This window comes from Tachyglossus aculeatus, chromosome 1 (genome assembly GCF_015852505.1).
Source record: "Tachyglossus aculeatus isolate mTacAcu1 chromosome 1, mTacAcu1.pri, whole genome shotgun sequence".
Lineage (NCBI taxonomy): Eukaryota > Metazoa > Chordata > Mammalia > Monotremata > Tachyglossidae > Tachyglossus > Tachyglossus aculeatus.
Genome location: NC_052066.1, coordinates 40209754 through 40224329, shown reverse-complemented (window position 1 = coordinate 40224329; position 14576 = coordinate 40209754). Strand labels below are relative to the sequence as shown.

Sequence of the window (14576 nt, the reverse complement as noted above, 5' to 3'; positions counted from 1 at the left end):
TCAAGTATAGACACTTTCCTTAAGAAGTTTGGCAAAGAATGGTAGCAAAGTGGTGGGGTGATAACGGGAGTGTGCTATGGAGTCACGGGAGGGCTTTTTAGATACTTGGGAATGTTTGAAAGCAGTGGGGAAGGAACCGCTGAAAACAGAACAGCTGAAGACTGAGATCTGGGATGATGGAAGGGGTAGGGCAAGGGTGGGAAAGGTGGGGTTGGACGTGCAGAGGGGAGAAGGTATAGATTTGAAGAGGAGACTGGAGAAGGAAGGGACTCTATGGGAGCAGAGAAGATTTTAGGGAGTCCAGGCCTAAAGTTTTCAATTTTAATCAATGTAGTACATGGCTGGATCATTGCAACAGAATTAAAGGTCTGAAACAGGTGGCCGGGACAATGAATACAGGTGAGTAAGTAAGGATTAAGAAATACCAAGAATCCCTAAACTGAATCATGACCTTAGATCAAAGTTAGCTTGAGGACTTTTCACTCACCCATTCCCTTTGATGTCTTATCTGTGCCCTCTTTATCAACAGACCTTTATCTCCCTGACTGTAAAGTCCTCCTCCAGGGCATAAGCCTATTGTACTTTCCCTAAGGGGACTAGTTCAATGCTCTGCCATAATAATGGTGGTATTTGCTAAGGGTTTACCAGGTGCCAAGCATTGTACTACGTGCCCGGATAATCAGGTCAAACATAGTCCCTGTCCCACATGGGGTTCACGGCCAGCAGAAAGGACAGGAGTAATGAATCCCCATTTCACGGCAGGAGGAAACTGAAATACTACATCACATCGCCCAAGGTCCCACTGCAGGCAAGTGGCAGAGCCGAAACTGGAACCCAGGTCCCCTGGCTCTCAGGCCCCTGCTCTTTCCACTAAGCTATGCTGCCCTTCACGCTTAAATGCTACTGATTGATTGAAATGCATTAGTAAGTCTCTGCTAGGGCCACAGAACGGTCAAGTACCTATTTGCTAAATATTTTCTCTTAAAAATTAATTTAAAGTGAGTTCCCTGTTGGCTTATTTGCTACAGATTAATTTCCACGACGGTGACGACGGCACAGTATAATGGACAGAGTCCTAGATTGAAAATAAGACTACCGAGATCGCATTTGAGTTCAAAATTGTTTTTAAACTCTAATTTCAATTATTTCAAACCTAGATTTTTTTTGCTTTATTAATTACTATTCAGTAATCAGTATTACTATTAATTACTATCAGTAACAACAAATATTTTTTAAAGTGATTTTGTGGCTCCTTATGACGGTCCCTATTCATCTCTATTTTGCTCTCACAAGTGCTTAGTACAGTGTTTTGCAGAGCAAGCACCCAAATTCTATTGACTGAACAAATGGGGGAAAAAAAAAATCAACTTCTGTGAATACAAATACCGCTTCTTAGGACTACATCTCAAGGAATGGAGGTATTTTGCCAAATACTACCTCACAGTTTGCATCATATTTGTAAAATATCTCTATTTAAAAGATGCCTAATTAATAAAGGTGGGAAGCGGCCGACAAGTCACAAGAACATCCACAATTATTTTACGTTCTCTCTTCCTCTAGACTGTAAGCTCCTTGTGGACAGGGAGTGTATCTACCAACTCTGTTGTATTAAGCACTTAGAGTACAGAGTGCTCTGTGCACAGTAAGTGCTCAATAAAAGCCAATGATCAGTGAATTTGTCCAAAGTCATACTAACAAAGAAAATATTAACAATGAATTTGTTAATCCTTACCATGTGCTAAACCCTGCAGTAGATGTAAGACAATCAGGTCAGACTCAGTTCCGGTCAGGAAACAGGCACAGAAGTTAATAATAATAATAACAGAATTTGTTTAGCGCTTACTATGTGCCTAGCACTGTACTAAGCCCTGAGGTGCTGTAGTTAAGTGATTTGTCCAAGATCACATAAAAGTCAAGTGTTGAGCCTGACCTAGAACCAGGGTCTCCTGACTCCCGAGCCTCTGTTCTTTCCATTAAGCCATCCTGCTGGTTATGTGCAAGGGAACATGTCTATCATCTCTGTTGGATTGTACTTAAGAGAAACATCGTGGCTAAGCGGAAAGAGCACAGGTTTTGGAGTCAGAGGTCATGGGTTCAAATCCCAGCTCTGTCAATTGTCAGCTGTGTGACTTTGGGCAAGTCACTTAACTTCTCTGTGCCTGTTACCTCATCTGTAAAATGGGGATTAAGACTGTGAGCCCTACATGGGACAACCTGATCACCTTGTAATCTCCCCAGTGCTTAGAACATTCATTTATTCAATCATATTTATTGAGCGCTTACTGAGTGCAGAGCACTGTACTTAGCACTTGGGAAGTACACGTTGGCAACATATAGAGATGGTCCCTACCCAACAGCGGGCTAACAGTCTAGAAGGCGGAGACAGACAACAAAACATATTAACAAAAATTAAGTTGATCTCAGATATTATCAATTACTCAATGGTATTTTTTGAAAAAATTCTTGCCCTCAAGGAGCCTTCCATCTAGCGACTACTAGACAGACGGAAAGCGGGCTTCCCCAATTTCATTTCCTCCTCTCCCAGCCCTTTCTGTGTTGCCCTTGCACTCGGATTTGCACTCTTTATTCACCCCTCCCTCAGCCCCATAGCACTTATGTACAACGTTGTGGGCAAGGAATGTGTCTGTTTATTGCTATTTTGTATTCTCCCAAGCACTTAGAAGAGTGCTCTGAATACAGTAAGCTCTAAATAAATATCACTGAATGAATATACATAATTTAATTTATTTATATTAATGTCTATCTCCCCCTTCTAGACTGTTAGGTCATTGTAGGGAAGGAATGTGTCTACCAACCCTGTCATATTGTACTCTCCCAAGAGCTTAGGACAGTGCTCTTCATGCAGTAAGCGCTCAATAAATGCAGTTGACTGATTACTGGATACTAATATCTCTAGTATTTGCTAGATTCCCCACATCACTCAATATATAATGGTATTTGTTAAGCACTTACTATTTGCCAGTCACTACACGAAGCACTGGGGTGGACACAAGCAAATCAGGTGGGTGCAGTTCCTGGCCATCATGGGGCTCACAGTCTCAATCCTCAATTCATAGATGAGGTTAACTGAGGCATGGAAAAGTGAAGTGACTTGTTCAAGGTGACCCAGCAGACAGGTGGTGGAGATGGGATTAGAACCCAGGTCCCTCGGACTCTCAAGCCTGTGCTCTATCCACCAAGCCCCGCTTTATTCATTCATTCATTCATTGTAATTTATTGAGCGCTTACTGTATGCAGAGCACTGTACTAAGCGCTTGGGAAGTATAAGTAGGTAACATATAGAGATGATCCCTACCCAACAACGGGCTCACAGTCTAGAAGGGGGAGACAGACAACAAACCATGTACACTGGTGTCAAAGTCGTCAGAACAAATAGAATTAAAGCTATATGCACAGCATTAACAAAATACATAGAACAGTAAATATGTACAAGTAAAATAAATAGAGTAATAAATCTGTACAGGTATAGACACAAGTGCTGTGGGGAGGAGAAGGAGGTAGGGCAGTGCTTTGCACATAGTAAGTGTTTAATAAATGCCATCATTATTATTATTATTATTTCCCCAAGTGCTTAGTACAGTGCGCAGCCTACCGTAGGCACCCAAATACCCTCAATCGATTATTTCCAACAGCAAAAAGATGTACACAGATGGGGGTGTAAATATGGCAGCATGGCTTGGTGGCTAGAACATGGGCCTGGGAGTTAGAAGAACCTGGGTTCTAATCCCAGCTCCAAAACATCTGCTGTGTGACTTTGAGTAAGTCACTTAACTTCTCTGCGCCTCTGTTATCTCATCTGTAAAATGGGGATTAAGAGTGTGAGCCCCATGTGGGACACAGGCTGTGTCCAACCTGAACTTGCATCATCATCAATCGTATTTATTGAGCGCTTACTGTGTGCAGAGCACTGTACTAAGCGCTTGGGAAGTACAAGTTGGCAACATATAGAGACAGTCCCTACCCAACAGTGGGCTCACAGTCTAAAAGGATCTATCCCAGAGTTTAGTACAGTATCTGGCATAGAGGCAGCGCTTAACAAGTACCATTATTATTACTATTAGTGCTCAAATACAAGCTGTTTTAGGGTCACTTCTATTATTATTTTTTTTGCATCGCATCACTTTTTTTTGTAAAATCACAAAGCAAAATCCAAATAAAAGTAGTTGGTGGATTCCAAAACTCTGAGTACTAGGAGCAACGATTTAAACTAAAATACTTGTCAAATGGTTTCTGGCCTAGTGGAAAGAGCACAGGCCTGGGAGTCAGAGAAACTGGGCTGGAATCTGGGATCTGCCACTTACCTGCTGTGTGACTTTGGGCAAGTCACAACTTCTCTGTGCTTCAGTTTCCTCAACTGCCAAATGGGCATTCGATACCTGTTTCCCCCTCATATTGAGACCATGCACTCCTTGTGGAACCTGATTATCACCAAGTTACATTAACACAACCTCATTCGCACCTACTCAGCCCTCCTGTCCCGCCATCGACCCTGGCCCACGTCCTCCCCCAGGCCTGGAATGCCCTCCCTCTGCCCATCCGCCAAGCTAGCTCTCTTCCTCCCTTCAAGGCCCTACTGAGAGCTCACCTCCTCCAGGAGGCCTTCCCAGACTGAGCCCCTTCCTTCCTCTCCCCCTCTCCATCCCCCCATCTTACCTCCTTCCCTTCCCCACAGCACCTGTATATATGTATATATGTTTGCACATATTTATTACTCTATTTATTTTACTTGTACCTATCTATTCTATTTATTTTATTTTGTTAGTATGCTTGGTTTTGTTCTCTGTCTCCCCCTTCTAGACTGTGAGCCCACTGTTGGGTAGGGACTGTCTCTATATGTTGCCAGCTTGTACTTCCCAAGCGCTTAGTTCAGTGCTCTGCACACAGTAAGCGCTCAATAAATATGATTGATTGATTAGATACCTTAGCACAGAACCTGTGCTTAGCACAGCACAGTGCTAAATGCCACAATTATTTAGTCATTTTTAAAAATGTCAGCACAAGCACGGGATTTGGAGTCAGAGTTCACGGGTTCAAATCCCGGCTCCGCCAATTGTCAGCTGTGTGACTTTGGGCAAGTCACTTAACTTCTCTGTGCCTCAGTTACCTCATCTGTAAAATGGGGATGAGGACTGTGAGCCCCCCCGTGGGACAACCTGATCACCTTGTGACCTCCCCAGCGCTTAGAACAGTGCTTTGCACATAGTAAGTGCTTAATAAATGCCATCATCATTATTATTATTATTATTATTTGCAAGTATTGTACAGTAGTAATACCAAACAAAAGCTTTAGGTATATTCAGACTCTTCTCTAAATAGTTTACCATGTAGTGATTTTTCCACTAGAAAAGAATCCACAGATACAGGCTCTATTATATATGTTCCACAACTGACCTACTATGGGTTCATGAACACTTTGCTTCAATTCCTTGTGCCTCAGTGTTCTCAGATATAAACTGGGCAAATTTCTACTTCCTATACAGGGAAGTCTTGAGGACATGAAAAAGCTGATAAAAAAAAGAGCTAATCAAAAAACGTATTTAGGTAAGATGCTATCTCATAAAAAGAGCAAGGTTTGTTTTGTAATAAAGATTAAAAAAAAGTGTCCTGGGAAGGAGAAACTTAATTTTAAATAACTAACTTATCAAGGTGATTCCTCCTGGGTAGATTTTAATAAAGCAAGTGTTAAACCAACTTAACAAATGTGTCACCCCCTGCCACTTGATGGTCCCACAAAATATGAAATCCAGCTAGAATATCCAAATTTGTTTATTCCCAAAGTGCCTTCAGAGAAAGAAGGAAAATACTTTATTTCCAAACAAATTAACACTCGAAAATGTAAAAGTTTGCCAAATAGGAAGGGTGAAGAATTTCTGAAAGAGTGCATCGCACAGGTGGGAAAACAGAAGGAATACTGCTCCTGGCCCGCCCATTTTTCTGTACTGTATCCTTAAATAGCTGACGGGGAGAAAAAAACCCCCACAAGAACTTCAATCTGATACTTAGACGACTTTTTGGAGCTTTGGGTATTAAGGGACAAAAGCGTTTTGCAAGATCTTGGAGTCCTGTTTGATTGAGACAGGGACCGTGTCCAATCTGATCATCTTGTATCCACCCCAGAGCTTAATACGCAGGAAGCACTTAAATACCAGTCTTAATAATAAAAGCCACCTAAAGCAGCCCAAACCTCCAAGTCTTTGGACAGCGTCGGAGTAGTCAAATTTCATTTTAGAATAATAATAATAATAATGAAGCTCTAGACTGCAAGCTTCCTGTGGGCAAGGAATGGGCCTACCAACTCTTACACTGCACTCTCCTGACTGCTCAGTTGGGAAGCAGCATGGCTCAGTGGAAAGAGCCCGGGCTTTGGAGTCAGGGGTTCAAATCCCAACTCCGCCAATTGTCAGTTGTGTGACTTTGGGCAGGTCACTTCATTTCTCTGTGCCTCAGTCACCTCATCCGTAAAATGGGGATGAAGACTGTGAGCTGCCCCCATGGGACAACCTGATTACCTTGTAACCTCCCCAGTGCTTAGAACAGTGCATTGCACATAGTAAGCGATTAATAAATGCCATTATTATTATTATTACAGTTAGGTGCTCAATAGATGATTGACTGAACGTTGGGTGGGCTACCGTCCAGTCCCTCTACTCGAAGGGGGCTCAGTGGGAGTATAAATACTCAAATCCTCATTTTGGGGAAGGCTTTGGGCCTTTGGCCGGCCCCGCCTCCTCTGCCGCTCAAGGGCCCTCTGCTACTGTGGAGGGGGACAGTTTTAACCGGTGCCAATTGCTTGGGATTCATTCAATCGTACTTATTGAGCACTGACTGTGTGCAGAGCACTGTATTAGGCGCTTGGGAGGTACAAGTCGCCCACAGATAGAGTCGGTCCCTACCCAAACACGGACTACAGAGTAAACGGTTAATAAATGCGATCATTATCATAAAATCCGGCCCTGTCTGAGGATGGGGGGTGTGTGTGCATGTGTCGGTTCATCCCGCCTCGACGAATTCATTCATTCAATCGTACTGATTGAGCGCCGACTGTGTGCGGAACACTGGACTAGGCGCTTGGGAAGTACAGGCCGGCCACATGAGAAGCATCGTGGCTCAGTGGAAAGAGCCCGGGCTTATGGAGTCGGAGGTCGTGGGTTCAAATCCCGGTTCTGCCCCTTGTCAGCTGTGTGACTTTGAGCAAGCCACCTCACTTCTCTGTGCCTCGGTGACCTCATCTGTAAAATGGGGATTAAAACTGCGAGCCCCCATGGGACAACCTGACCACCTTATAACCGCCCCCCCCCCCAGCGCTCAGAACAGCGCTTTGCACATAGTAAGCGCTTAATAAATGCCATCATCATCATTATTTTTTTTAGACTGTGAGCCCACTGTTGGGTAGGGACTGTCTCTCCATGTTGCCAACTTGTACTTCCCAAGCGCTTAGTACAGTGCTCTGCAACATCATCATCATCAATCGTATTTATTGAGCGCTTACTATGTGCAGAGCACTGGACTAAGCGCTTGGGAAGTACAAATTGGCAACACAGAGAGACAGTCCTTACCCAGCGGTGGGCTCACGGTCTAAAAGGGGGGAGACAGAGAACAAAACCAAACATACTAACAAAATAAAATAAATAGAATGGATATGTACAAGTAAAATAGAGTAATAAATATGTACAAACATATATACAGATATATATATATACACATATATTCTGCACACAGTAAGCGCTCACTAAATACGAGTGATGATGATACAGACACGTTCCCTACCCAACAACGGGCTACATAGTAACCGCTTTAGTAAGCGCTCAATAAATACGAGTGATGATGATATAGACACGGTCCCTACCCAACAACGGGCTACATGGTAACCGCTTTAATAAATGCTATCATCGTTATTATTATTATTATTATAAAATCCGGCCCTGCCTGCGGGTGGGGTCCGCGTGTGTATCCGTCCGTCTGTCGGTTCCGCCTCGGCGAATTCATTCCTTCCTTCCATCGGACTGACTGAGCGCCGACTGGGCGCAGGGCACCGGACCAGTGTCCGCACACAGTAAGCGCTCACTCCGTACGACCGAATCCATCCATCAATCAATCGCATTTATTGAGCGCTTACTACGTGCAGAGCACTGTACTAAGCGCTTGGGAAGTCCAAATCGGCAACCCATAGAGACAACAGTGGGCTCACGGTCTAAAAGACTGAATGAATGAGTGGGCTGGGCGCTCGGGAGGCCCAAGCGGGCCGGAGGCGGCGAACGGCCTACGGGCGGGGGGGGGGGGGGGAGGGAGCCCGTTGTGGGGTGGCGATTGTCTCCATCCGCGGCCGCTCCGTCCTCTCCCAGGCGCTTAGTCCACAGCGGGCGCTCAGTCAATAGGAGGGGACGGGCCAACGAATGCGGGGTTGGGGGGGGGGGGGCAACCGTCCTTCCGGGCGGGCCCGCGGGGGAGCGAGTCCGGCTCCAGGCCCGGCTCGGGGCCTATCACTCAATCGTGTTTATTGAGCGCCCAGGACACAGACACACACACACCCCCACACACACAGACAAACTTCCAAGCGCCTCGGCGGAGGCGGCCCCGCCCCCCCCCAGCGCCATTTCCCCCGGCCCTCGGACCCCGCCCAGCGACACCGACCGGCTCCCCCCGCTTTTCTCTGTCTCTGTCTCTCTCACACACACACACACACACACACACACACACACACGCAGACAACTCGGCGTCACCTCCAAGTCCCGGCCTTTGTTCTTGAAATTCTTCAGCCGCTGGTTGTCCAGCTTCTCGTTGTCCGCCATGGTCGGGCCGGCGACTCCTTCCCCTCCCCCCGCCCCGGCCGGCCGAGCCCCGCGGGATCCGCCCCAACCGCCGGGACGACGCCTCTCTTCCTCCTCCTCCTCCTTCTTCTTCTTCTTCTTCTTCTTCTTCTTCTTCTGCGGGGCCGAGCGGGCCTAGGCCGGGCCGGGCCGGGCAACGGCGGCGGAATGTGGAGCCGGCTGGCGGAGGGAGGGAGGGAGGGAGGCAGGCTGGGTGTCAGGGCCCCGGCCCCGCCCACCGACGCCGGGCCCTCGCGCCGATTGGGCGGCCCCCGCCGCGGCCTCGGCCAATCGGGGCGGGAGGAGGGCAACGGGGCGGGAAGGCCGGAAAAGGAGCCGCGCCTGGCCGGGGGGGGGAGGGAGCGAGCGAGCCCGCCATGGCGGCCTGAGGGAACCGTCTGAGGGAGCAGGGGGGCGGGGGGGAAGCAGCGCGCCACAAAACAACCACCCACCCCCAGTATCCCGTACCGAACACTTGGTCGACCCCCATCCTCGTCACTAAACACTGAGGGAAAAGACCCCGATAATGGTGGTGTTTGCGACTGCGCCCAGCGCTAGGGTGGATACCCGCGACTCGGGTTGGACGCAGGCCCCGTCCTTCCTTCCTTCCTTCGTATTTATTGCTCTGCACACAGTAAGCGCTCAATAAATGCGATTGATTTTACTTATTCAGCACCATCATCATCAATCGTATTTATTGAGCGCTTACTGTGTGCAGAGCACTGGACTAAGCGCTTGGGAATCAATCAATCAATCAATCGTATTGAGCGCTTACTATGTGCAGAGCACTGGACTAAGCGCTTGGGAAGTACAAATTGGCAACACATAGAGACAGTCCCTACCCAACAGCGGGCTCACAGTCTAAAAGGGGGAGACAGAGAACAGAACCAAACATACCAACAAAATAAAATAAATAGGATAGAAATGTACAAGTGAAATAAATAAATAGAGTAATAAATATGTACAACCATATATACATATATACAGGTGCTGTGGGGAAGGGAAGGAGGTAAGATGGGGGGATGGAGAGAGGGACGAGGGGGAGAGGAAGGAAGGGGCTGTGTGTGGGAAGGCCTCCTGGAGGAGGTGAGCTCTCAGTAGGGCCTTGAAGGGAGGAAGAGAGCTAGCTTGGCGGAGGGGCAGAGGGAGGGCATTCCAGGCCCGGGGGATGACGTGGGCCGCGGGTCGATGGTGGGACAGGCGAGAAAGGAGAGAAGGGAGGTGAGGTAAGAGGGGGCGAGGTGATGGACAGCCTTGAAGCCCAGGGTGAGGAGTTTCTGCCTGATGCGCAGATTGATTGGTAGCCACTGGAGATTTTCGAGGAGGGGAGTAACATGCCCAGAGCGTTTCTGGACAAAGACAATCCGGGCAGCAGCATGAAGTATAGATTGAAGTGGGGAGAGACATGAGGATGGGAGATCAGAGAGGAGGCTGATGCAGTAGTCCAGATGGGATAGGATGAGAGCTTGAACGAGCAGGGTAGCAGTATGGATGGAGAGGAAAGGGCGGATCTTGGCAATGTTGCGGAGCTGAGACCGGCAGGTTTTGGTGACGGATTGGATGTGAGGGGTGAACGAGAGAGCAGAGTCGAGGATGACACCAAGGTTGCGGGCTTGTGAGATGGGAAGGATGGTAGTGCCGTCAACAGAGATGGGAAAGTCAGGGAGAGGGCAGGGTTTGGGAGGGAAGACAAGGAGTTCAGTCTTGGACATGTTGAGTTTGAGGTGGCGGGCAGACATCCAGATGGAGATGTCCTGAAGGCAGGAGGAGATGCGAGCCTGGAGAGAGGGGGAGAGAGCAGGGGCAGAGATGTAGATCTGGGTGTCATCAGCATAGAGATGATAGCTGAAGCCGTGGGAGCGAATGAGGTCACCAAAGAAGTGCGTGTAGATCGAGAACAGAAGGGGACCAAGCACTGAACCTTGGGGAACCCCCACAGTAAGGGGATGGGAGGGGGAGGAGGAGCCTGCAAAAGAGACTGAGAATGAACGACCGGAGAGATAAGAGGAGAACCAGGATAGGACGGAGTCAAAAATATGGACTGGGCTGCAGAGCGGAGAAGCTGAAGACAGGGAGGTCAGTGAGGAGGAGGATGCAGTAGTCAAATAGTGCTGACAAGTTCTTGGAACAGCTTGATGGCAGTTTGGATGAAAGAGGAAGGAGTGGATTCCTGAGAAACCTGGAGATGTATGGCTGTTAAAAGAGAGAGAGGAATTGAGGATAATGCCAAGGTTACAGACTTGAGAGGTGGGGAGGAAGGTAGTGCTGTCAACTACGATAGGAAAGTTAGAGGGAGGGAAGATTTGGAGAGGGAAGACGAGTTCAGTTTGGGTTGTGTTGAGCTTGAGGTACTGGGGGTGTGGTCTCAGAGCCAGGAAGAGATGTGATGTTACAGAGAAGGAGGTGGGATTTGTGAGGTAATATTTGGGAACCATTGGCATAGTGATAGTAGTTGAAGCCATGACAGCAGAACATCTCTATGGAGGGATCTCAAATGGAGAATAGAAGGCTATTCAGAGCTGAGTCTGAAGGGACCCCCACAGTTATGGGGTGGGAGGCAGAGGGGGAGCCAGCAAAAGAGCAGCATGGCATAGTGAGGGTCACGGGTTCTAATCCCAGCTCTGCCACTTGTCAGCTATGTGACCTTGGGCAAGTCACTTCACTTCTGTGAGCCTCAGTTACCTCATCTGTAAAATGGGGATTGAGACTATAATAATAATAATAATAATGATGGTATTAAGCGCTTAATATGTGTCAAGCACAGTTCTAAGCGCTGGGGTAGTTACAAGGTAATCAGACTGCCCCACATAGGGCTCACAGCCTTAATCCCCATTTTACAGATGAGGTAACTGAGGCACAGAGAAGTTAAGTGACTTGCCCAAGGTCACACAGCTGACAAGTGGCAGAGCCGGGATTAGAATCTATGACTTCTGATTCCCAAACCCATGCTCTTTCCACTAAGCCACGCTGCTTCTCTAATGATCATGAGCCCCGTGTGGGACAGGGACTGTGTCCAATCTGATTTACTTGAATCTGCCCCAATGCTAATGCTTAGTACAGCTCCTGGCACATAGTAAGCGCTTAACAAGTACCGCAATTATTACTATTATTATTATGAGACAGTGAAGGAGCAGCCACAAACAGGAGGAGAACCAGGAGCGGGCGGGGGCAGTGAAGTTAGAGAGTGTTTCCTTGAGAAAGAATTGTTCCACAGTGTCTAAGGCAGCTGAGAAGTCAAGGAGAATTCGAATAGAAAATGTTACATTTGGTGAGGAGAAAGTCCTTGGTGACCTTGGAGAGAGTAGTCTTAGTAAAGTGGAGGAAGCAGAAGCCCGACTGTAGACCGTTAAGAAGGGAGTTTGAGGAGAGGAAGTGGAGGCAACAGCAACAGGTGTAAACAACTTCAAAGAGTTTGAACAGGAATGGTAGAAGGGTGATGCAGAGAGAACCGGGTGGCACTGTCTCGGCTGGTCTGGGGGGAGGACGGGGGAGGGAATCTGCCTCTCACCAGATTTCGGTTGGATTTCAGTTTTACAGTTGAGTGGAAGGGTTCTCCCTCCCCCAGCCCTCGCTCCTATGCAGGTTTCCTAGTTGTCTGAGGTCGTCACCCTCTCCAAGGAGCGGGCCGGAGCCGGAAGGGCAGGGGAGATGGCAGCGCTGGTGCCCATGTGTCCTTGGAACGGGAGCGATTCCAAAGAGTTGGGTTAGGAAAACTTAACCCAGTCACTTCAATGAATGGGTGCACTCAATAGACAGGCCCCAAGGCTGTGCTGATTGATATAAGCGTTACCTTGGAGGAGAAGCGTGCCTAAGTAGATAGAGCCCGGGCCTGGAAATCAGAAGGACCTGGGGTCTAGTCCCGGCCACGCCACTTGTCTGACATGTGACCTTGGACAAGTTCACTTCACTTCTCCGGGCCTCAATTACCTCATCTAAAATGGGGATTACAACTTTGAGCCCCATGTACCATATGTTCAGGGTCCAACTTGATTACCTGGTATCTACCCCAGCGCTCAGAACAGTATCTGGCACATAATGAGCGCATAACAAATATCATAAAAACAAAAAGCCGGGCTGGTTCAGAACTTGGCTCAGGTAAGCCATGAGAGATATTTATTGAGCACTTACCCTATGCTAAGTGCTGGGAGAATACGATAGAGTTGGCAGACACAATCTCTGACTATGAGGAGGTTATAATCTAGTGGGGGAGACAGACAATAAAATAAATCCCGATTGGAGGAGCAACAGAGTATAAATTTATATATACATAAGTAAAGAGGGGCAGGGAGCCTGGTAAACATCAGTCCTCGGTGCATTCACAAGTGCCTAGGGGAGGCAGAAGGGAGAGAGAATTCATTCATTCATTCATTCAATCATATTTATTGAGCGCTTACTGTGTGCAGAGCACTGTACTAAGCTCTTGGGAAGAGAATAGGCTGGGGAGATGAGAGGTTAGTCAGGAAAGGCTTTCTGGAGGAGATAGATTTGAGTGGGGCTTTGAAGATGGGAAGAGTGGTGGTCTGTCAGTTATGGAAGGGGGAGGGAGTTCCAAGCCTGAGCAAGGGATCAACAGCAAGATAGATGAGATTGAGGAAAAAGCCCTGCAATGACCTTTCAGGTTTGAAAATTGGTTGACTCTGTCAGGCTAACAGAACCAGAGTTGGAAGGCTGAAGGGGCTGGGCTGGAGGGGGCCCCATACTCCCTTTCCCTCCCAACCCCTTGTGCCCGCTGCCACCACCTCCAGAAATCAGACTCTAGGCAGGGGCTGAGGAGGATGGAGTCATCAGCGGACTCAGTACGGGCCCCACTTGGGAGACGGGTGGGGAGTGGCATAATAATAATAATAATGATGGTACTTGTTAAGCGCTTACTATGTGCAAAGCACTGTTCTAAGCACTGGGGGATACAAGGTGATCAGGTTGTCCCAGGTGGGGCTCACAGTCTTAATCGCCATTTTACAGATGAGGGAACTGAGGCCCAGAGAAGTTAAGTGACTTGCCCAAAGTCACACAGCTGACAATTGGCGGAGCTGGGATTTGAACCGATGACCTCTGACCTGAAAGCCCGTGCTTTTTCCACTGAGCCTCGCTGCTTCTCATGGTTGGAGAACATGACTGGAGGCAATGCCACTAAGATTGTAGGGCGGGGACATTTTGTGTCTCCCTAGCACTGTCCAGTCGGGTCTGCTCAGCACAGCCCGGCCCAGTCAGCATGACCCAGACCAGTCAGCAAGGCCCAGTCCAGCCTGCGGGGCTCAGCCTAGCCTGCAGGACCCAGCCCAGCCTGCTCGGCCCAGACCCGCCTGTTCAGCTCATCCCAGCCAGTCAGCACAGCCCAGCCCGGCCAGCCTGGCCCATCTCAGCCAGGCCGGCCCTCTGGCTGCCACCTTCCAACCTAGCCAGCTCCTCACCGCTTCTCCCGGATCTCTGCCTTGAGCCTGGCTTCCTGGGCTAAGGAGGTGACAGGGGCCCACTCACTCACTTCCTCCTCCTCCTTCTGTTCTACCCGTCTTCCCTTCCACCACTGCCACTGCCAATTCCCTCCCCACAGCACCTGTATATATGTATATATCCTCAAAAATCTCCAGTGGCTACCAATCAATCTGCGCATCAGGCAGAAACTCCTCACCCTGGGCTTCAAGGCTGTCCATCCCCTCGCCCCCTCCTACCTCACCTCCCTTCTGTCCTTCTCCAGCCCAAATAGCCCACACCCTCCGCTCCTCCACCACTAATCTCCTCACTGTGCCT

At 48.4% G+C, this 14576-nt stretch overlaps 1 protein-coding gene across 1 annotated transcript in view; it reads right to left on the bottom strand.

Moving 5' to 3' along the window:
* KPNA4 (karyopherin subunit alpha 4) overlaps positions 1-8910 on the bottom strand; it is a 70347-nt gene extending 61437 nt beyond the window's left edge. The window contains exon 1 of the mRNA XM_038755999.1: positions 8742-8910. Coding sequence (XP_038611927.1) covers positions 8742-8810 — 69 coding nt within the window. The 5' untranslated portion in view covers positions 8811-8910. The remainder of the gene's footprint in view (positions 1-8741) is intronic.
* Between the last annotated feature and the right edge of the window lie 5666 nt (positions 8911-14576).